Raw genomic sequence first — 23,755 nt, 5'->3', positions numbered from 1 at the left:
TGTAGGGTCTCAGGGTCTCTGCTCCTGGTGTAGGGTCTCTGCTCCTGGTGTAGGGTCTCAGGGTCTTTGCTCCTGGTGTTGGGTCTCGGGGTCTCTGTTCCTGGTGTAGGGTCTCGGGGTCTCTGCTCCTGGTGTAGGGTCTCGTGGTCTCTGCTCCTGGTGTAGGGTTTCGGGGTCTCTGCTCCTGGTGTAGGGTCTCAGGGTCTCTGCTCCTGGTGTAGGGTCTCAGGGTTTCTGCTCCTGGTGTAGGGTCTCAGGGTCTCTGCTCCTGGTGTAGGGTCTCAGGGTCTCGGTGTTCCTAATGTAGAGTCTCAGGCTCTCGGCATTCTTGTTGTAGTGTCTCTCCAACCCTCCTGATTTATGGGCACATTTGGGGTGAGGGAGGTTCCTGGTGCAAACCCACTGGCAGGCTTTGGGGCTCCTGTTAGCTGTCAATCCTGGAAAAGGGGCGGGATGCAAGGATTGTCCATCCTAGCTCACTCGGTGTGGGAACGCCTGGTCCAGGACACTGCAAACTTTGCAAATTAACTCCATTTACTATCTTTTCCAGATGCTTTCAGCAAAACACTTGGAAAATTTCAGAGGTTGGATGTGGTTTGTAACAACGCGGGGATCTTTGATGAAGACAACTGGGAGAAATGCATCAATACAAACCTGGTCTGTATTCCTGGAGGGAGAGATTACATTACATAGGATTACATAGGATATACGGCACAGAAAAATGCCATTTGGCCCAACCAGTCCATGCCGGTGTTTATGCTCCACTCGAGCCTCCTCCCGTCTTTCCTCATCTAACTCTATCAGCATAACCCCCTATTCCCTTCTCCCTCATATGCTTGTCCAGCCTCCCCTTAAATGTATCTATACTATTGGCTTCAACCACTCCCTGTGGCAGCGAGTTCCACATTCTCACCACTCTCTGGGTAAAGAAGTTTCTTCTGAATTCCCTATTGGATTTCTTGATGACTACCTTATATTGATGGCCTCTAGTTATGCTGTTCCCCACAAGTGGAAACATTCTCTCTCTGTATCCACTCTATCAAAATCTTTCATAATTTTAAAGACCTCTATTAGGTCACCCCTCAGCCTTTTTTCAAGAGAAAAGAGACCCAGCCTGTTCATCCTTTCCCGATATGTATACCCTCGCATTTCTGGTATCATCCTTGTAAATCTTCTCTGCACCCTCTCCAGTGCCTCTATATCCTGTTTATAATATGGTGACCAGAACTGTACGCAGTACTCCAAGTGTGGCCTAACCAAGGTTTGATACAGGTTTAACATAACTTCCCTACTTTTCAATTCTATACCTCTAGTGCTTGGTTTGCTTTTGTTTTATGGCCTTGATAACCTGTGTCGCAACTTTTAGTGATTTATGTATTTGTACTCCCAGATCCCTTTATTCCTCTACTCCATTTAGATTCTTATTTTCCAAGTAATATGTGACCTCCCTATTTTTCTTACTAAAATGTAATACCTTTGCTGGGAGTGAACTATAGGCCCCCAAAGAGTCAGTGTACGATAGGCCCCCAAACAGTCAGTGTACTATAGGCCCCCAAACAGTCAGGGGGAGATAGAGGAACAGATATGTAGGCAAATCTCAGAGAAGTGTAGAAATAATAGTAGGGGATTTCAACTTCCCCAATATTAACTGGGATAGTCAGAGTGTGAAAGGCTTAGAGGGTGCGGAATTCTTAAAGTGCATCCAGGAGAGTTTTTTGAGCCAGCATGTAGAAAGTCCTACAAGAGAGGGGGCGATACGAGACCTAATTCGAGGGAATGTAGCCGGGCAAGTGGTAGAAGTGTCAGTAGGAGAGCATTTTGGTGACAGTGACCATAATTCGGTGAGATTTAAGATAGTCATGGAAAAGGATAAAGATGGATCGGAAATAAATGTTCTAAATTGGGGGAAGGCCGATTTTAATATGATAAAGCAGGATCTGGCCAAAGTGGACTGTGATCAGCTACTTGTAGGAAAATCCACATCAGAGCAGTGGGAGTCTCTCAGAAAGGAAATAGAGAGAATACAACGCCAACATGTTCCCGTAAAGGTCAAGGGTGGGACCAACAAGCCCGGGGAACCCTGGATGTCAAGGGATATACAAGAATGGATTAGGAAAAAAAGGGAGGCTTTTGGCAGATACAAAGGACTAAAAACAGTGGAAGCCCTAGAGGAGTAGAGAAAGTGCAGGGGGGTACTTAAAAAAGAAATTAGGAGAGCAAAGAGGGGGCATGAAAAAACACTGGCGGGCAAAATAAAGGAAAATCCCAAGGTGTTTTATAAGTATACTAGCTGGGGAGCCCCGCGTTGCGAGGGCAATTTTGGGGCGCTTGGTCTCCCTGCCCGTGTGTCCCCCCTCTCCCTGTCATGTCCTCTCCCTGTCCTATCCCTCCCTCCCCTCCCCTCCTCTACCTCCCCTCCCCACCTCTCCCTCCCTCCCCTCCCCTGTCTCCCTCCCCTGTCCCCCTCCCCCACTCCCCCGCTCCCCTCTGTCCCTCTCTCCAGCCCCTCCCCCTGCCTAGCGCCTGAGGTCCGGTGCCGTTCCGATAGCGGGAATGCTGAGTGGCGGCCGGCACCGGGAGTGGGCTCTCGCGGGCGGCGCATGCGCGGTCAGTGCGGGCGGCGCATGCGCGGTCAGTGCGGGCGGCGCGAGCCCCCCGCGATTTCCCGAGGCTCGCCCCCCCCGCGATTTCCCGAGGCTCTCCCCCCCCCCGGCGATTTCCCGAGGCTCCCCCCCTCGCGATTTCCCAAGGCTCTCCCCCCCGCGATTTCCAGAGGCTCTCCCCCCCCCCGCGATTTCCCGAGGCTCCGCCCCCGCGATTTCCCAAGGCTCTCCCCCCCGCGATTTCCCGAGGCTCTCCCCCCCCGGCGATTTCCCGAGGCTCCCCCCCCCCGCGATTTCCCAAGGCTCTCCCCCCCGCGATTTCCAGAGGCTCTCCCCCCCCCGCGATTTCCCGAGGCTCTGCCCCCCCCGCGATTTCCCGAGGCTCTCCCCCCCCCGCGATTTCCCGAGGCTCTCCCCGCCCCCTATTAAATTGTTATTTAATTCCCTAACACATCATTAATATATTTACCTTAGTTCCCTAACACACAGAAAGTGTGGGGGAAAAAATTCTGAAAAATCAAGATGGCGGCCACTCACCTCGGTTCAGAAGGATAAGGCCCGCCCACACACACACCGATTGGTCGACCGGTCAGGTCACCGAAGCGTAGGATTGGTCAATCGTCGAGTCACTCGACACTCAACTGTAGGAAGGAACCCGCCGTCCGATTGGTGGACCTCGACGTCACACGGTCGCTAATGAGATGCTAATGAGCGGAACGCTGAGCGTTTTTGGGATACCGGGTGCGGGATTTTTGTCTGGCCGAAACGTAAATATGCCTATGACCGGTCCGGAATCGCAAGCTTTCTTTTGAGGCAACGCGCGCGTCGGTACACTCTGTAACTTTCAAACGTATAGAGAACGGACAGACATCAGGACAGACAGAAGAGCCGCTTTATATATATAGATAGACTAGCTGGGGAGCCCCGCGTTGCGAGGGCAATTTTGGGGCGCTTGGTCTCCCTGCCCCTGTGTGTCCCCCCTCTCCCTGTCATGTCCTCTCCCTGTCCTATCCCTCCCTCCCCTCCCCTCCTCTACCTCCCCTCCCCTCCTCTCCCTCCCTCCCCTCCCCTGTCTCCCTCCCCTGTCTCCCTCCCCCGCTCCCCTCTGTCCCTCTCTCCGGCCCCTCCCCCTGCCTAGCGCCTGAGGTCCGGTGCCGTTCCGATAGCGGGAATGCTGAGCGGCGGCTGGCACCGGGAGCGGGCTCTCGCGGGTGGCGCATGCGCGGTCAGTGCGGGCGGCGCATGCGCGGTCAGTGCGGGTGGCGCGAGCCCCCCGCGATTTCCCGAGGCTCGCCCCCCCCCGCGATTTCCCGAGGCTCTCCCCCCCACCCCCCCCGCGATTTCCCGAGGCTCTCCCCCCCACCCCCCCGTGATTTCCCGAGGCTCGCCCCCCCGCGATTTCCAGAGGCTCTCCCCCCCCCACGATTTCCTGAGGCTCTCCCCCCCCCCGCAATTTCCCGAGGCTCTCCCCCCCCCCTATTAAATTGTTATTTAATTCCCTAACACATCAATAAAATATTTACCTTAGTTCCTTAACAGACAGAAAGGGTGGGGGAAAAAATTGTGAAAAATCAAGATGGCGGCCACTCACCTCGGTTCAGAAGGATAAGGCCCGCCCACACACGCACCGATTGGTCGACCGGTCAGGTCACCGAAGCGTAGGATTGGTCAATCGTCGAGTCACTCGACACTCAACTGTAGGAAGGAACCCGCCGTCCGATTGGTGGACCTCGACGTCACACGGTCGCTAATGAGATGCTAATGAGCGGAACGCTGAACGTTTTTGGGATACCGCGGGCGGGATTTTTGTCCGGCTGAAACGTAAATACGCCTATGACTGGTCCGGAATCGCAAGCTTTCTTTTGAGGCGATGCGCGCGTCGGTACGCTCTGTAACTTTCAAACGTATAGAGAATGGACAGACAGACATCGGGACAGACAGAAGAGCCGCTTTATATATATAGATATAGATATAGATTAAGGGCAAAAGGATAACCAGGGAAAGAGTAGGGCCCATTAGGGACCAAAGTGGCAATCTGTGTGTAGAGCCGGAAGATGTAGGTGAGATTTTAAATGAATATTTTGCATCTGTGTTCACTATGGAGAAGGACGATGTAGGCATAGAAATCAGGCAGGGGGATTGTGATATACTTGAACAAATTAGCATTGAGAGGGAGGAGGTACTAGTGGTTTTAGCGGGCTTAAAAGTGGATAAATGCCCAGGCCCAGACGAGATGTATCCCAGGCTGCTGAGTGAGGCAAGGGAGGAGATTGCAGGGGCTCTGACACAAATTTTCAGAACCTCTCTGGCCACAGGATAGGTGCCAGAGGACTGGAGGACAGCTAACGTGGTGCCATTATTCAAGAAGGGTAGTAGGGATAAACCAGGGAATTACAGGCCAGTGAGCCTAACATCAGTGGTAGGGAAATTATTGGAAAAAATTCTGAGGGCCAGAATTAGTCTCCACTTGGAGAGGCAAGGATTAATCAAGGATAGTCAGCGTGGCTTTGTCAGGGGGAGATCATGTCTAACCAATTTGATTGAATTTTTCGAGGGGGTGACTAGATGCGTGGATGAGGGTAGTGCAATTGATGTAGTCTACGTGGACTTCAGTAAGACTTTTGCTAAAGTCCCGCATGGGAGACTGGTCAAGAAGGTAGGAGCCCATGGGATCCAGGGCAATTTGGCACATTGGATCCAAAATTGGCTTAGTGGCAGGAGGCAGAGGGTGATGGTCGAAGGTTGTTTTTGTGACTGGAAGCCTGTGTCCAGTGGTGTACCGCAGGGATCGGTGCTGGGTCCTTTGCTGTTTGTAGTACATTAATGATTTAGATATGAATGTAGGAGGTATGACCAGTAAGTTTGCAGATGACACGAAAATTGGTGGAGTGGTAAATAGCGAGGAGGGAAGCCTCAGGCTACAGGACGATATAGATGGGTTGGTCAGATGGGCAGAACAGTGGCAAATGGAATTTAACCCTGAAAAGTGTGAGGTGATGCATTTTGGCAGCAGGACAGGTAGATAAGGTGGTTAAGAAGGCATATGGGATACTTGCCTTCATTAGCCGAGGCATAGACTATAAGAGCAGGGAGGTTATGATGGAGCTGTACAAAATGCTGGTTAGGCCACAGCTGGAATACTGTGTGCAGTTCTGGTCGCCACACTATAGGAAGGATGTGATTGTATTGGAGAGGGTGCAGAGGAGATTCACCAGGATGTTACCTGGGCTGGAGCACTTCAGCTATGAAGAGAGACTGGACAGGCTGGGGTTGTGTTCCTTAGAGCAGAGAAGGCTGAGAGGGGACCTGATTTGAGGTGTACAAAATTATGAGGGGCATAGATAGGGTTGATAGAAAGGAACTTTTCCCCTTAGTAGAGGGGTCAATAACCAGGGGTATAGTTTCAAGGTAAGGGCCAGGAGGTTTAGAGGGGATTTGAGGAAAAACTTTTTCACCCAGAGGGTGGTTGGAATCTGGAACTCACTGCCTGAAAGGGCGGTAGAGGCAGGAACCCTCACAACAACCGTCACAACACTCAAGAAGCATTTAGATGAGCACTTGAAACGCCATAGCATACAAGGTTATGGAGCAAGTGCTGGAAAATGGGATTAGAATAGACAGGGCTTGATGGCCAGCACGGACACAATGGGCCGAAGGGCCTCTTTCTGTGCTGTATGACTCTATGACACCAGTTTTCCCTTAATTGGCCGGCAAGCCCGCAGGGCAGTCTTAAGAAGGCCAATCAAGGGAAAATAGTGTCTATTCGTCAGACGTCGCTGGGGGCGTGACTAGAACCTGGAAGGCAGCAGTCCCGCCCCCAACTCATCTCAGCAGGTAAAATCCAGCCAAAGTATTTGTTTAATTTCTGCCATTTCCTTATTCCGCATTATAATTTCTCCTGTCTCAGCCTGTAAGGGACCTACGTTTACTTTTGCTAATCTCTTCCTTTTGACAGACTTATAGAAGCTTTTACAATGTGTTTTAATATTTCTTGCTACTTCACTCTCACATTCTATCTTCTCCATCAATTTCTTGATCATCCTTTGCTGAATTCTAAAATAGAGTCATTAGAGCACTGATTGATGCCATTCGGCCCATCGAGTCCATGCCGGTTCTGTAGAGCAATCCAGTCAGTCCCATTCCCCCGCTCTATCCCCGGAGCCCTGCAAGTTTATTTCCCTCCGGTGCCGATCCAATTTTCTTTTGGAATCATTGATCGTCTCCGCTCCAACCACCCTCACAATCCTCAGGCTTACTACTCTTTTTGGCAACATTATAAAAATCTTCCTTTAATCTAATACTATCTTTAATTCTGCTGTTAGCCACGGTTCGACCAATTTTTCCCGTAGGGTTTTTATTCCTTAAGGGAATGTATATTCATTGTGAAATATGAATTGTTTCTTAAAATGGTTGCCATTGCTTACGTAGCATCTCCATTCTGGCCAGGGGGAGTGGTGTCACTATTTGTTGCCTGTGTATGTCTGTACTGTCATCTGAATGTGCCTGTACTCTGGTGATTCCTGTTTGTATTGCAGGTCAGTACGATCAGAGGAACCTATCTGGGACTAGCGCACATGAACAAAGAGACTGGAGGTGCAGGAGGAGTGATTGTTCAGATAGCTTCCTTGGCAGGTAAAATCAGTAGAGGAACAATTGTTTATTAGTGAATGTGCTTTGTTGTATATTGTGTCCCATGAGGAAACTGTGTTGGAAAACTTCTACTTGGAACAAATTACATTTTCAAAGGAAATAAGTTTGTTATATTTCTCCAATAGATTTCTCCAATAGTAACAGTGGAGAGGCATTTCTGTGTGACATCCTCCTCTGCATGGGTCTGCCCTGGCCGCTGATGAGCTGTGTAATGTGACTCATCCGTTTGGATTGCAAACCTAACCGAGTTCCACAGACAACATAGATCCATTTTAAATCCCCTGTGCCCAATGAGAATGGGGAATACGGGGAGTCGGTTCCCGGTGTCAATTCCCGGTGTCGGTTCTCGGTGTCGGTGCCGGTTCTCGGTGTCAGAGCCCGGTGTCGGAGCCCGGTGTCGGTTCTCGGTGTCGGAGCCCGGTGTCGGAGCCCGGTGTCGGTTCTCGGTGTCAGAGCCCGGTGTCGGAGCCCGGTGTCGGTGCCCGGTGTCGGTTCTCGGTGTCGGAGCCCAGTGTCGGTTCTCGGTGTCGGAGCCCGGTGTCGGAGCCCGGTGTCGGTGCCCGGTGTCGGTGCCCGGTGTCGGAGCCCGGTGTCGGTGCCCGGTGTCGGTTCTCGGTGTCGGAGCCCGGTGTCGGTGCCCGGTGTCGGTTCTCGGTGTCGGAGCCCAGTGTCGGTGCCCGGTGTCGGTTCTCGGTGTCGGAGCCCGGTGTCGGAGCCCAGTGTCGGTGCCCGGTGTCGGTTCTCGGTGTCGGAGCCCGGTGTCGGTGCCCGGTGTCGGAGCCCGGTGTCGGTGCCCGGTGTCGGTTCTCGGTGTCGGAGCCCGGTGTCGGTGCCCGGTGTCGGAGCCCGGTGTCGGTTCTCGGTGTCGGAGCCCGGTGTCGGAGCCCAGTGTCGATTCCCGGTGTCGGTTCTCGGTGTCGGAGCCCAGTGTCGGAGCCCAGTGTCGGTTCTCGGTGTCGGAGCCCGGTGTCGGAGCCCAGTGTCGGTGCCCAGTGTCGGAGCCCAGTGTCGGTGCCCAGTGTCGGAGCCCGGTGTCGGAGCCCAGTGTCGGTGCCCAGTGTCGGAGCCCAGTGTCGATTCCCGGTGTCGGTTCTCGGTGTCAGAGCCCGGTGTCGGTTCTCGGTGTCAGAGCCCAGTGTCGGAGCCCGGTGTCGGAGCCCGGTGTCGGTGCCCGGTGTCAGAGCCCGGTGTCGGTTCTCGGTGTCGGAGCCCAGTGTCGGTTCTCGGTGTCGGTGCCCGGTGTCGGAGCCCGGTGTCGGTTCTCGGTGTCGGAGCCCAGTGTCGGTTCTCGGTGTCGGAGCCCGGTGTCGGAGCCCGGTGTCGGTGCCCGGTGTCGGTTCTCGGTGTCGGAGCCCGGTGTCGGTGCCCGGTGTCGGTTCTCGGTGTCGGAGCCCGGTGTCGGTTCTCGGTGTCGGAGCCCAGTGTCGGTTCTCGGTGTCGGAGCCCGGTGTCGGTTCTCGGTGTCGGAGCCCAGTGTCGGTTTCCAGAGCACGACGTCACTTCCCACTGATTAGCCCAGAATGTTATTAGTGTTTCCACAGTGACAGACAACAGTTGTGGGATCCATTGGATTTGTGCTGATTCATTGTCTGTGTTGTAGTCACATGTTTCTATCTGATCTTTCTCTCTCTGCTGTCCCATTTTAAACAGGTTTGTCCCCCTTTGACGCTGGACCTGTTTACACAGCCTCCAAGTATGGAATGGTGGGATTCAGTAAAGCTATTTCTGTAAGTATTGTTCAGTCTGTGTGTGACAATCCTTACTGAGATGGTGGAGCTGGCCAGGGAAGGATGGGAATCATCATGTTGGGAAGGGTTTGTGGGCCATGGAACATTTTACTAAACTCGGGGGGGAAGGAGGTAAGAGAGACTGAGTGAAAGTCCAGTGTAGACGCTGGCCACAAAATTCGGCACCTTAGCGCCAGTAGTTATGGTCGTTTTTAAAAGTGTCCACCTCGCTTCCGCCTACTTCTGGCGTGGTCCGCGCTGTCCACCATCTTGGTGAGGGCAATAGCGCGGGCGGTACGTGCGTGCGCCGGCAGTGTGCAGAGTAGGCAGATCATGATGTCGGTCAGCACGTACCGCTGACTTGAGGCACGACCTGCCATTTTCAACGTCACCACTCCATTTAACGGCTTCTCCTAAACACGCACAGCTGAACGTGTGCTCGGCTGCATGAGGGAGTCGGGAACCCGCACCAGCTCTATTTAAAGGGATCATCAACAACTTGCAGGTAAGTTGATTATTGGTTTTATACTGGCTCTTGCAGAGCTTGTAGGAGTACTGGGTTGCTGGAAGAGATTTCAAACATTGTTGAAGTTTGCGGGGAGTGCTGCTGGACATTGGGAAGGCCTTGGCTGTGATTGAAAGGCCTCTGACTGCACCACTTACTCACAGTCCCCCTCGTGCTGCAGCACAACAGAGAGCTCGAGCAGAGGCAGCAAAGCAAACAAGCTGCTCGCAGAGTGAGGAGGGGGAGGGGGGCTCTCAGCAGAAGGCCTTACCCACCTAGGGTCTTCAGGGAGCCCTTCTCCTACCTGCACCTAAACCAGGAGCAGTGTGGTCGGCAGCTCCGCTTCACCAAGGAGGTGGTCACAGAACTCTGCCACCTCCTGGAACCAGCCCTGCAGCGTCCGAGCAGGCCAATGGTGGCACTGCCAGTGGCCCTCAAGGCGACCGTGGCCCTGAATATTTTTGCCACTGGATTCTTCCAGGCTTAAACAGGCAACATAGCAAACACCTCGCCGTTCGCCATCCATCGTTGCAGTCGAAAGGTCACAGAGGCTCTGTACGCTAGGAGAGGGGAAATCATTGGCTTCTCTCTAAACAGGGAGAAGCAGGAGGAGCGCGCACGTGGCTTTGCCAGGATATCGGACTTCCCCATGGTGGAAGCTGCCATCAACTGCACACATGTAGCTTTGCGGGCGCCGCATCTCAATGGTGAGATGTTCCATAACTGCAAAGGGTAACACTCACTTAATGTGCAGTTGGTGTGCGACCACGCCCAGCTCATCATGGTGGTGAATGCCCGCTATCCTGGCAGCAGTCATGATGCCTTCACCAACACGAGGGAAAAACCTACTTGAACTCGTCCCCACCAATCTACCTGTTGCAGATGCGTCTGTCCATGACAGTATTGGTAGCAGTGACCACCGCACAGTCATTGTGGAGATGAAGTCATGTCTTCACACTGAGGACACCCTCCATCGTGTTGTGTGGCACTACCACCGTGCTAAATGGGATAAGATTCAGAACAGATCTAGCAGCTCAAAACTGGGTGTCCGTGATGCGCTTTGGGCCATCAGCAGCTGCAGAATTGTATTCCACCACAATCTGTAACCTCATAGCCCGGCATATCCCTCACTCGACCATTACCATCAAGCCAGGGGATCAACCCCGGTTCAATGAGGAGTGTAGAACAGCATGTCAGGAGCAGCACCAGGCATACCTAAAAATGAGGTGCCAACCTGGGGAAGCTGCAACACAGGACTACATGCATGCTAAACAGTGGAAGCAGCATGCTATAGACAGAACTAAGTTATCCCACAATCAACGGATCAGATCAAAGCTCTGCAGTCCTGCCACATCCAATCGTGAATGGTGGTGGGCCATTAAACAACTGACGGGAGGAAGAGGCTCCATGAATATCCCCATCCTCAATGATGGTGGAGCCCAGTAGGTCACCGTAAAAGACAAGGCTGAAGCATTTGCAACTATCTTCAGCCAGAAGTGCCGAGTTGATGATGCCTTTGGCCTCCTCCTGAGCTCCCCACCATCACAGGAGCCGGTCTTCAGCCAATTCGACTCAGTCCACGTGATATCAAGAAACAGCTGAGCGCACTGGATACAGCAAAGGCTGTGGGCCCCAACAACACCCTGGCTGTCCTGCTGAACAACAGCAACTTGTATTTACATAGCACCTTTAGTGTAGTAAAACGTCCCAAGGTGCTGCACAGGAGTATTATAAGACAAAAAATTTGACACCGAGCCACATAAGGACAAATTAGAGCAGGTGACCAAATGCTTGGTCAAAGTAATAGGTTTTAAGGAGAGTCTTAAAGGAGGAGAGAGAGGTAGCGAGGCAGAGAGGTTTAGGGAGGGAATTCCAGAGCTTAGGGCCCAGGCAGCTGAAGGCACGGCCACCAAAGGTTACATAGATACATAGAAGATAGGAGCAGGAGTAGGCCATTCGGCCCTTCGTGCCTGCTCCGCCATTTAATGAGATCATGGCTGATCCTTTAATTCAGTATCCCGTCCCCGCCTTCTCTCCGTAACCCTTAACCCCTTTTGCCCGTAGAAATATATCTAATTCCCTCTTAAATATATTTAATGAGTTGGCGTACACTGCCCTCTGTGGCAATGAGTTCCACAGGTTCACCACTCTCTGAGTGAAGAAATTCCCCCTCATCTCTGTCCTAAATGGTTTAGCCCTTATCCTTAAATTATGTCCTCTAGTTCTGTTCTCACCCGCCAAGGGAAACATTCCTTCTGCATCCAGTCTGTCTAGACCTGTCAGAATTTTATACACTTCTATGAGGTCCCCTCTCAATCTTCTAAACTCCAGTGTGTACATCCCTAAACTACATAGTCTCTCCTCATAGGTCATTCCCGCCATTCCTGGTATCAGCCTGGTGAATCGCCGCTGCACCCCCTCCATGGCAAGAACATCCTTCCTCAGATGAGGCGACCAAAACTGTACACAGTACTCGAGGTGTGGTCTCACCAGTGCCCTGTACAGCTGCAGCAAGGTATCCCTGTTCCTGTATTCTAACCCTTTTGCTATGAAGGCCAGCATACCGTTTGCCTTCTTGACCGCCTGTTGCACCTGCATGCTCGCCTTCAGTGACTGGTGTACAAGAACACCCAGGTCTCTCTGTACTTCCCCCTCTCCCAATCTATTGCCATTTAAATAATAATTTGCCCTCCCGTTCCTGCACCCAAGGTGGATAACTTCGCACTTGTCCACATTATAGTGCATCTGCCATTTATCCGCCCAATCGCCCAGTCTGTCCAAATCGCTCTGGAGCTTCCTGGTCTCTTCCTCTGAGCCCACCCCACCTCCTAGTTTAGTGTCGTCTGCAAATTTGGAAATGCTGCATCCGACTCCCTGATCCAGGTCATTAATGTAAATTGTGAACAGCTGGGGGCCCAGGACAGATCCCTGTGGTACCCCACTTGTTACTGCCTGCCATTCAGAAAATGAGCCGTTTATTCCAACTCTCTGTTTTCTATCTGACAGCCAGTTCCCTATCCACGCCAAAACTTTCCCCTTTATCCCATGAGCCTCAATTTTCCATGCTAATCTTTTATGTGGGACCTTATCGAAGGCCTTTTGGAAGTCCAGGTACACCACATCTACTGGCTCTCCCCCATCTATTCTACCAGTTACTCCCTCAAAAAATTCCAATAGATTAGTCAAGCACGATTTACCCTTTGTAAATCCATGTTGACTCTGTCCTATCCTGTCCCCATTTGCTAAGTGCTCCGCTATTTCATCCTTAATGATGGACTCCAGCATTTTGCCCACAACTGATGTAAGGCTTACAGGTCTGTAATTACCTGCTTTTTCCCTACCCCCCTTTTTGAATAGTGGGGTAACGTTAGCTACCCTCCAATCCATCGGCACTGTTCCCGAGTCTAATGAATTCTGAAAAATCATCCTTAGTGCATCCGCTATCTCTAGGGCCACCTCCTTCAGTACCCTAGGATGCATGTTATCAGGCCCTGGGGATTTGTCCACCTTCAATCCCTTTAGCTTCCTTAACACCATATCCTTAGAGATATTGATTTGCGTCAGTTCCTCCTTTGCCAATGTCCCTATTTTTCCCGATATCCCAGGGAGGTTTTTTGTGTCTTCCTTCGTAAAGACTGACCCAAAGTATGCATTTAGTTGATCTGCCATTTCCTTATTTCCCATTATATATTCCCCCGTATCTGACTGCAATGGACCAACTTTGGTTTTCACCAGTCTTTTCCTTTTGATATATTTATAAAAGCTTTTGGAGTTAGTTTTTATATTTTCCGCCAGCTTATTTTCGTAAGCTATTTTGCCCCTCTTGATCATGCCCTTTGCCCTCCTTTGCTCTATCTTAAACTGTTCCCAATCTTCCGCTCTGGCGCTTTTTTTGGCTATTTTATACGCCCTATCTTTGGATTTTATGCTGTCTCTAATTTCCCCTGTTATCCACGGTTGAGTCACCTTTTTAGATTTCCTTTTATGCCAGATTGGTATAAACAATTTTTGCAATTTTGTCATTCTATCTTTAAATGTTTGCCATTGTTTATCTACCTCCAGTCCTCTCAGGAACGTTGTCCAATCAGACCTACTCAGTTCCCGTCTCATGGCATCATAATTCCCCTTGTTTAAATTCAGGACCTTAGTCTCTGAGTCAATTTCTTCGCTCTCCATTTCGAGTGAGAAATCGATCATGTTATGATCGCTCTGACCCAAGGGTCCCCGTACAACAAGATTACTGATTAGTCCCTTCTCATTGCACAGTACCCAGTCCAATATAGCCTGTTCCCGAGTTGGTTCCTCGACATATTGATCCAGATAACCATCCCTTAAACACTCAAGGAATTCCTCCTCCTCATTATTTTTACTGATTAGGCTAGTCCAATCTATATGTAAGTTAAAGTCACCTATGATGACAGCTGTGCTCTTATTGCACGCTTCTCTAATTTCCCTCGCGATTATAATCAGGGATCCTCAAGAGGGCAGAATTAGAGGAGTGTAGGTATCTCGGGGGGGTGGGCGGGGTGGGGGTTGTGAGGCTGAAGGAGGTTACAGAGATAGAGAGGGGCGAGGCCAAGGAGGGATTTGAAAACAAGGATGAGGATTTTGAAATCGAGGCGCTGCTTAACCGGGAGAGAGGGTAACCAGGGAATTATAGACCAGCTAGCCTCACATCTGTTGTCAGGAAATTGCTAGGGGGAGAAATTCAATATAGCCCTGTTAAATATAGGATTACATAAGATATACGGCACAGAAACAGGCCATTCAGCCCAACCAGTCCATGCCGGTGATTATGCTCCACTCGAGCCTCCTCCTGTCTTAAATCTATCAGCATAACCCTCTATTCCCTTCTCCCTCATGTGCTTGTCTAGCCTCCCCTTAAATGCATCGATACTATTCGCTTCAACCACTCCCTGTGGTAGTGATTTCCACATTCTCACCACTCTCTGGGTGAAGAGGTTTCTTCTGAATTCCCTATTGGATTTCTTGGTGACTATCTTATATTGATGGCCTCTAATTATGCTGTTCCCCACAAGTGGAAACATTCTCTCTGTATCCACTCTATCAAAACCTTTCATGATTTTAAAGACCTCTATTAGGTCACCCCTCAGCCTTCTTAGAAACATAGAAACATGGAAACATAGAAGATAGGAGCAGGAGTAGGCCATTCGGCCCCTAGATCCTGCTCCGCCATTCAATGAGATCATGGCTGATCATCCAAACTCAGTACCCTGTCCCTGCCTTCTCCCCATATCCCTTGATCCCTTTAGCCTTAAGAAATATAGCTAACTCCTTCTTGAATATATTTAATGAATTGGCCTCAATTGCCTTGTGTGGTAGAGAATTCCACAGGTTCACCACTCTCTGGGTGAAGAAATTCCTCCTCATCTCTGTCCTAAATGGCTTACCCCTTATGTGACCCCTGGTTCTGGACTCCCCCGCCATCAGGAACATCCTTCCTGCATCTAGTCTGTCTTGTCCTGTTAGAATTTTATAAGTTTCAATGAGATCCCCTCTCATTCTTCTAAACTCCAGCGAATATAAGCCCAATCGACCCAATCTCTCCTCATATGTCATTCCTGCCATCCCAGTTATCAGTCTGGTAAATCTTCGCTGCACTCCCTCCATGGCAAGAAATTCCTTCCTCAGATAAGGCGACCAAAACTGCACACAGTACTCAAGGTGTGATCTCACCAAGGCCCTGTACAACTGCAGCAAGACATCCTTGCTCCTGTACTCAAATCCTCTCGCTATGAAGGCCAACATACCATTTGCCTTCTTAACCGCCTGTTGCACCTGCATGCTTACCTTCAGCGACTGGTGCACAAGGACACCCAGGTCTCGTTGCACTCCCCCTTCTCCCAATCTATCGGCCTTCAATCCCATCAATTTCCCTAACATCATTTCCCTACAAATACTGATTTCTTTCAGTTCCTCCCTCTCATCAGACCCTATGTTCCCCGGCATCTCTGGGAGGTTATTTGTGTCCTCCTTTGTGAAAACAGAACCAAAGTGTGTATTTAATTCGTCTGCCATTTCTTTGTTCCCCATTATAAATTCCCCTGATGCTGACTGCAAGGGACCTATGCTTGACTTCACCAATCTTTTTCTCTTCACATATCTATAGAAGCTTTTAAAGTCAGTTTTTATGTTCCCTGCAAGAGTTAACATTTCAGGTCAATGACTTTTCATCAGAACTGGAAAAAGTTGGAGATGTAATAGGTTTTAAGCAAGGGTAGGGGCAGGGAAAAGGGGGAGGGGAAGAAAGAACAAAAGGCAAAATCTGTGATAGGGTGGAAGGCAGGAGAGATTAAATGACAAAAGGGATAATGGTGCAAGGCAAAAGGAGGTGGTAATGGGACAAGTGAAGAAACAAAACATGAATCTAGATGAAGTGTAAATTGGAATGGCAGAATCATCAACAGCTGCCATGTGACAAAATAGGGGCAGAGGTTATGATCTGAAATTGTTGAACTTGATGTTGAGTCCAGAAGGCTGTAAAGTGCCTCATCGAAAGATGAGGTGCTGTTCCTCGAGCTTACGTTGAGCTTCGTTGGAACAGTGTAAGAGGCCGAGGACAGTGAGATCAGAGTGGGAGTGGAGCGGAGAATTAAAGTGACAGGCGACCGGAAGCTCGGGGTCATGCTTACGGACTGAATGGAGGTGTTCCGCAAAGCAGTCACTCAATCTGCGTTTGGCCTCCCCAATGTAGAGGAGACCACATCGTGAGCAACGAATACAGTATACTAAATTGCAAGAAGTACAAGTAAATTGCTGTTTCACCTGGAAGGAGTGTTTGGAGCCCTGGACAGTGGGAAGGGAGGAGGTAAAAGGGCAGGTCATAGAATCATAGAAAGTTACAGCACAGAAGGAGGCCATTTCGGCCCATCGTGTCCGTGCCGGCCAACAAAGAGCTCTCCAGCCTAATCCCACTTCCCAGCTCTTGGTCCGTAGCCCTGCAGGTTACAGCATCCCAAGTGCACATCCAAGTACTTTTTAAATGTGGTTAAGGCTCCTGCCTCTACCAACCTTTCAGGCAGTGAGCTCCAGACCCCCACAACCCTCTGGGTGAAGAACGTTCCCCTCAAATCCCCTCTAAACCTTCCACCAATTACTTTAAATCTGTGCCCCCTGGTTTTTGACCCCTCTGCTAAGGGAAATAGGTCCTTTCTATCCATTCTATCTAGGCCCCTCATAATTTTATACACCTCAATAAGGTCTCCCCTCAGCCTCCTCTGTTCCAAGGAAAACAGACCCAGCCTATCCAGTCTTTCCTCATAGCTAAGATTCTCTACTCTCAGCAACATCCTTGTAAATCTCCTCTGTACCCTCTCTAGTGCAATCACATCTTTCCTGTAATGTGGTGACCAGAACTGCACGCAGTACTCTAGCTGAGGCCTAACTAGTGTTTTATACAGTTGAAGCATAACCCCCCTGCTCTTGTATTCTATGCCACGGCTAATAAAGGCAAGCATTCCGTATGCCTTCTTAACCACTTTACCTACCTGGCCTGCTACCTTCAGGGATCTGTGGACATGCACTCCAATGTCCCTTTGTTCCTCTATGCTACTCAGTGTCCTACCATTTAATGTGTATTCCCTTTCCTTGTTAGCCCTCCCAAAATGCATTACCTCACACTTCTCCGGATTGAATTCCATTTGCCACTGTTCTGCCCACCTGTCCAATTTATTGATATCTTCCTGAAGTCTACAGCTTCCTTCTTCAGTATCAACCACACAGCCGATTTCAATATCAACTGCAAACTTCTTAATCATACCCCCTATATTCAAGTCTAGATCATCATTGATATATACCACATCTCCTGCGCTTGCACGGGAAGGTGCCGTGGGAAGGGGAAGTGGTGTTGGGGGTGATAGAGGAGTGGACCAGGGTGTCGCGGAGGTAGTGGTACCTTCAGAATGCTGAAAGGGGAGGGGAGGGGAAGATGTGTTTGGTGGTGAGATCACGCTGCAGGTGGCGGAAATGGCAGAGGATGATCCTTTTTGCATATGGAGGCTGGCGGGGTGAAAGATGAGGACAAGGGGAACCCTATCATGGTTCTGGGAGGGAGGGGAAGGGGTGCGAGCAGAAGTGCAGGAAATAGAACAGACACGGCTGAGGGCAATGTTAACGATGGTGGAATGAAATCCTCGGTTGAGGAAATAGGAAGACAGTAGAGAAGCTGGGATTGTTCTCCTTAGAGCAGAGAAGGTTAAAAGAAGATTTAATAGAGGTGTTGAAAGTTTTGAGGGGTTTTGATAGAATAAATAAGGAGAAACTGTTTCCACTGGCAGGAGGGTCGGTAACCAAGATGAGGAGAATTTTTTTTTATGTAGCAAGCTGTTGTGATCTGGAATGTGCTGCTTGAAAGGGCGGTGGAAGCAGATTCAATAGTAACTAAAAGCAAATTGGATAAATACTTGAAAAGGAAAAATTTGCAGGGCTGTGGGGGAAGAGCAGTGGAGTGGGACTAATTGGAGAGCTCTTTCAAAGAGCCGGCACAGGCACGATGGGCCGAATGGCCTCCTCCCGTGCTGTATGATTCTATCTGATGCCTTTTATCAAGCTCAAAGCCAGGTTGAGGGCAGGTTCGGGTATGGCGGGAGTTCCAGACAATGGATGCTGGTCAGGGGGAGTTGGGAACTTGTTAAGAATTGTATTAAGGAAAGTTATTCCTTTTTATTTTCTTATGTTTTTATTATTATTGTCTCTAAATCCCACTCAAACTTTCACAATGAGTGAAAAGTGAAGTTGTAACACCAGACTTGTATCAGACAAACTTAAATGGAATGGACAGCATAAAAATAATATTTCAACAACATTTTTAAACCATATACATTTTGATTTAGCACTTGCTTTGTTTTTGATTTATTTTGCTTTTTTGATGTTTTTATCTTGTTTTTGGCCATTTTATTTTGTTTTTGCTTTTTTTTCATTTTCGAAGGGATTATTTTGTCTTTTGACGAATTTTAACTTGTTTCCAACTGATTTTATTTTGCTTTTCTAAATTTTGATTGGGTTATTTTGTATAACTCTTTAGTTGGGGTGGAGGGTTATTTTGTATAACTCTTTAGTTGGGGTGGAGGGTTATTTTGCATAACTCTTTAGTTGGGGTGGAGGGTTATTTTGTATAACTCTTTAGTTGGGGTGGAGGGTTATTTTGTATAACTCTTTAGTTGGGGTGGAGGGTTATTTTGTATAACTCTTTAGTTGGGGTGGAGGGTTATTTTGTATAACTCTTTAGTTGGGGTGGAGGGTTATTTTGTATAACTCTTTAGTTGGGGTGGAGGAAGTTGGGGGACAGTGAGGCAATTCACATTTCCACATTGATTGCATTGAAGCCCCTTCGAAACACATCATCAATTCTAGCCCTGGTTACAACAGTCCAACTTGATTGTTGCATCCACTCTGAACTAGGTATTCACATCCAGTGCCAATCGGACTCCAGAGAATCAAAAGGCCGATTAACCGGAGCATGTTGACATTGACTGTCCATCCGCCACTAAACTCGCTCTCAATTTTTAGAATCTTTTTCTCTTCTCATCTTTCCAGCGGTTTACTAAATAAAAGCATTTAGATACAGCATTTTAAAATTTTCATCACGGTTGACAGGCTGGTGGAGAAAGGCAATAGTCATTCGTGACGGGCGAACCCTTCATTGTGCTGGCTTTAGCTCTTTTCCTTTTCTGTGAAATGCAACACTCTCGAGCAGCACAACAAAGTGCTAGGGGTACAAGGGACCAAGGGCAGCAGCAATATTCCTGAATTTTGGAGAGAGGGGGTTGTGTAATTTAACTAACCTTTGAGTTTAAGCAGAGTTTAATGTTCAGCCGCTGCCGTTAAACACAGGATATTCACCGTGGTTTTGTGGTTGGCCCAGGATTTATTCCAATAGCCTTTTAATGCAGATTCTGTGCACATTAAACTTTGCAATAAAAGTTTGTGCGGTGCAAAATGTCGTTATAAATTATTTTAAAAACGATGCGTTAATATCAATCGGTGCAGAAGTAAGAGGTGGGAGGGAGGCAAGTCTTAAACACGGGAGTGTTACAGAGAACCCAACCGTCCCGTCCCGTCCTGCAGCGCTGCAAGGCGCACCCACTGCTCGCTCGCCTCTCGCCAGTCACCGGCGGTCCCGGTTACCCTGTGAACACCTCCCTCCCTCCCTCCACTCCTGTTGCCCAGCCCGGGGATCAAGATGGGGAGAAATGTTTTCACTCGGAGGGTCATCAGTCTTTGTGAGGCTGAGCCGAGCGTGCGGACGGTTTATTTCACTGTGCAGCCCTGCGCGCGAAAGTTAGAGGGAACATTGGTAGCGAGGCCACGAGAGATGGCAAAGTCGAGGGAGTGGCCATGAATATGGGTTGGGGAGTTCACATGGAGGCAGAGATTAAGGGAGGCTGGGAGGGCAGTGAACTCAGAGGAGAGAGAGCATGATGAATTGAGATGGAGGATGAAATCACCGAGGATGAGAAATCGTTCGGTAAGAGAGGAAAGCAGTGAAGATATCTCATTGATAAATTTTTATGCTACTTGGGTGGCTGGTAGAGAACGAGAATTTTAAATGAGAGGTGAGAGGGGTGGAATAAGGTGAGATGGTCAAAGGGGGAGAAGGTGCCAGGGGAGATGGGGGACAAACCAAGGTGTGATTTGGTGCCAAGAGCCTGTCACACAATGGGCAGTTGGCCTCGTGCCGCCGGCTCACAGACCCACCGACCAAGAGCCAGTTAGGCACGGGGAAGCCACCCAGCACTGGCCCCCTCTCCCTGATCGGATCCTTTTCTTGGCCAGGGCGATTTTGCTCTGTTATTAAAGCCCCCGCTGTGAGCCTGAGCCGAGTCCGCGCTCGGTTTCTTTGACTGCGCGGCACAGTCAAGCTCGCTGTGTGGCCGTGCGCCCGCACAGCTTAGAGGGAACATAGCTGCTCAGGTACGTCCTGCCCACAAAAAGCAGGACAAATCCAATCCGGCCAATTACCGCCCCATCAGTCTACTCTCAATCATCAGCAGAGTGATGCAAGGTGCCGTCGACAGTGCTATCAAGCGGCACTTACTCATCAATAACCTGCTCACTGATGCCGAGTTTGGGTTCCGCCAGGACCACTCGGCTCCCGACCTCATTATAACCTTGGTCCTAACATTGTCAAAAGAGCTGAATTCCAGAGGTGAGGTGACAGTGACTGCCCTTGACATCATAATGAGAGCCATCCTGCCACGAGGAACGTCATCGAGCAGACCATCGGGGGTCTCAGCATAGGTTCCACTGCCTTGACCGCTCAGGAGGAGCCCTCCAGTACTCGCCGGAGTGGGTGTCTCAGTTCGTGGTGGTCTGCTGCATCCTCCACAGCTTGGCCATCCTGAGGATGCAGCTCTTGACACCACGGGTTCCATGACCACCTTGGGAGGAGGAGGAGGAGGAGGAGGAGGAGGCAGCCTGCAAATCCACATTCCGGACGGCTGTCCATGAGCACATCATCAGACTCTTGTTCCCCTGAATTAAACCCCAGATCACCATTGCGCAACACTTACCCACTGTACCATCCATTTTTCATGGAACATCACGGCATCCTCTTGGCCGCAAAACAAACATTCCACATTTATAAATCATTCAATGCAAAACGACATAACAACAAATAAAAAAACCTGACCTGAAACAGCAACTCTGTTTCTCTCTCCACAGATGCTGCTTGACCTGCTGAGTATTTCCAGCACTTTTTGTTTTTATTTCAGATTTCCAGCATCTGCAGTATTTTGCTTTTGTATCTTTAACATCAAATAACTCTTGTGAATTCCCTTAGTGCCCGTCCTTCCTGTGCCTTGACCTGTCCTAGTTCTCCTACAGAGTGCTACACCAGTGGCTGCAGCATGGCTGGCGAATGGCTGCTGAATTTCGGTGGGGGAGACTTCAGATGGTCTTGCAGTACGAGCTTGAGCAGCTCTGGACCCAGAAGGCCCGGCTGTGGACTGCACCATCTCATCGTGGACGGCAGCAGTCTGGGCCGGCTGGCTAACCGGCAACAGTAAGGGCACTGGTGGAGTGGCAGTGGTGGGAGGACGAACGCTGTCACCCCGAGAGGGGACAGCATGTTCATGCTCCACGGAGCCACTGCCACTCCCCAGGGGCAGTGCCTCAGCAATCCTGGTAATCTGTTGGAGGACAGATTGTTGAACTGCTGTGACACCCTGCAAGCCCCTTTCCACACTGGTAAACCCAGCCACGATGGCAGCAAGCTGAGCTTCCACTGCAGCACTCGGATGTTGGGTCGCTTCCGCTTGTGCTGCAGTGGAAGCTGAGACATTGCCCATCAGACCCTGCATCATGGTTGATCCACAAGTGCACTCATGGAGTTATGGGCTCCAAGCTCTGCGCAAAGCCCAGTGCAAGGTTGGAGCTGGACTCCTCAATGCTCCTTGACAGTGACAACAGGCTCTCTGGCAGGCCCGCCAATGCATCAAGCATCTCTGTGTGCATGCCCATCACCCTTATCCTGAAGGCTGCCCCATCAAAGTCCTCATCTGAGTCCTCTGCGGCAGAATTAATGTGCGCCCTCGCCCTCCGGGGAGCTGGCCCCTAGTGTGCATTACCCTTTCCCCCTGCCCTGGCTGCAGCCCACTCCTGCTCAGTGACTCACCACCTACAGATCCCGCCTCTATACCACCCTCTAAAGTCGGCGCAATGCCAGTTTCTGAGCTGGTGCCTGCGAGTGTGAGATCGAGTGACGGTGTCTCTTCTCCATCACTCTCTTCTTGCTCTTCCTGCACTAGCTGGGAAGCTTGGAATTCTTGGGTATCTGAAAGGAGAAAGGCACAAGGGTAGGGTTGTGGTGAGGGGAGGGGGGAAAGCAAGATGTGCATGCATACACCATCAGCAGCTTGTACGTGAGAAGAGATTGTGGGATGAGGGGGAAGTGGGATGTGAGAAGGAGAATGGCTTCAGCCTCGCTGATCGCCATAACCTCAGTGACGGCCAATCCAATAATGTCAAGCACTGACTCCTCCAGCTGGGTCAGGATATGCAGCCGTGCCTGTCCCCTGCCTGTCCCCTGTCCATTAGCTGCTGCTGTCTCCTGTTATGCGCCACCTTGTCTTGCAAGAGAAAGGGAAGTGTCGCAGTGAGTTTGGTGCAATGTGTTTGGGTGATGAGGGTGTGAGGCTTGCAGCAGTAGTAAATGTGTGAGGCTGAGGTGAAGCTATGATTGTGAGGTGTGCCTTGAGATTGTGGGTCGGTGAGTGATGGGGGTGTGGTGCATTGAGCAGTGTGTGAGGCTGGTGGTGCAGTTGGTGGGATTCGGCTTTTGAAGATGCATTCACTGACCTTGACTACTCGGGTGAGGTCATTAAACTTCTTTCGGCACTGGATCTAGTTCCTTGGGCAAGACTGCTGGCAATGACTACTTCAGCTCTCTGCTCCCACGGTCTTCTGACGGTGGGTCTGGAGGGCCTCCTGCGGGTAGAGGACTTGTCTCCTCCATCCTACCCCTGCACTAAGGCCCCCAGCACGGCACCTGAGAACCTAGGAGCCCTTTCTCTGCCCTGTTGAGCCGTAACTGCACGCGGTCTGCATTTAAAACTGGAGGCTGGCTTGAAATGGAGCTAGTACTTGGGCCCCCTCCTGAGCCCTCAGCAGCGCCTTCAGCGCTGGGCTGCACGCATCAATGGTAACTAGCAGGCAGCACCAATGCTGCGTTCTGCCTGCACTACTTTCAACGGGCACAGGCTAATCACGCTTCGCGATCCCCCATGCCTGTTTTCAGGCCTAATCGAACTTTTAGCCCTCTGTCTTCGCTCAGCTCACAGAGCACTGCTGCTACTAACGAGCATCAGCTGCTGAGACAGAGCCCAGTAACCGCTCCGTAATCACGTTAACAAGGCAATTCGAGCTTGTGCAGTGGAATCAGAGTGGATGTGTTGAATGGCCGTTGTGTGTGTGTTGGTGTATGAGTCGGACAGTGAGTGCAGCTCAGGTGGACCTGACCCAACACACAAGCACCTCCCAGCAGCCTCCCGGATACTGATCAGGAGCAGGAACCCAGGCCGAGTTTCCCACAGCCCCTCCGACAGTGCAGCCGGGCCCCATAACCAAACTCTGTACAGACTGGGACCTGGGGCCTGGCACCCGGGATCTAGGACCTGGGATCTGGGATTTCAGATCTAGGACCTGGGATCTGGGATTTCAGATCCAGGATCTGTGATCTGGGACCTGGGATCTGGGACCTTCCTGTCAGAATGTCGTTAAATCCTATTACATAGGTACAGGAGGAGGCCATT

General features: G+C 50.4%; 1 protein-coding gene across 1 annotated transcript in view; it reads left to right on the top strand.

Moving 5' to 3' along the window:
* The window catches only part of LOC147114404 (15-hydroxyprostaglandin dehydrogenase [NAD(+)]-like), a 78,130-nt gene that overhangs the window by 32,616 nt on the left and 21,759 nt on the right, over positions 1-23,755 (top strand). The window contains exons 3-5 of the mRNA XM_085996080.1: positions 551-657; positions 7,139-7,235; positions 8,904-8,980. Coding sequence (XP_085852206.1) covers positions 551-657; positions 7,139-7,235; positions 8,904-8,980 — 281 coding nt within the window. The remainder of the gene's footprint in view (positions 1-550; positions 658-7,138; positions 7,236-8,903; positions 8,981-23,755) is intronic.

Source organism: Somniosus microcephalus, chromosome 8, assembly GCF_052327205.1.
Source record: "Somniosus microcephalus isolate GS21.2 chromosome 8, FLI_Smic_1.0, whole genome shotgun sequence".
Classification (NCBI taxonomy): Eukaryota; Metazoa; Chordata; class Chondrichthyes; order Squaliformes; family Somniosidae; genus Somniosus; species Somniosus microcephalus.
The sequence above is the reverse complement of the archived record's forward strand: the minus strand, read 5'-3'. Positions and strand labels throughout refer to the sequence as shown.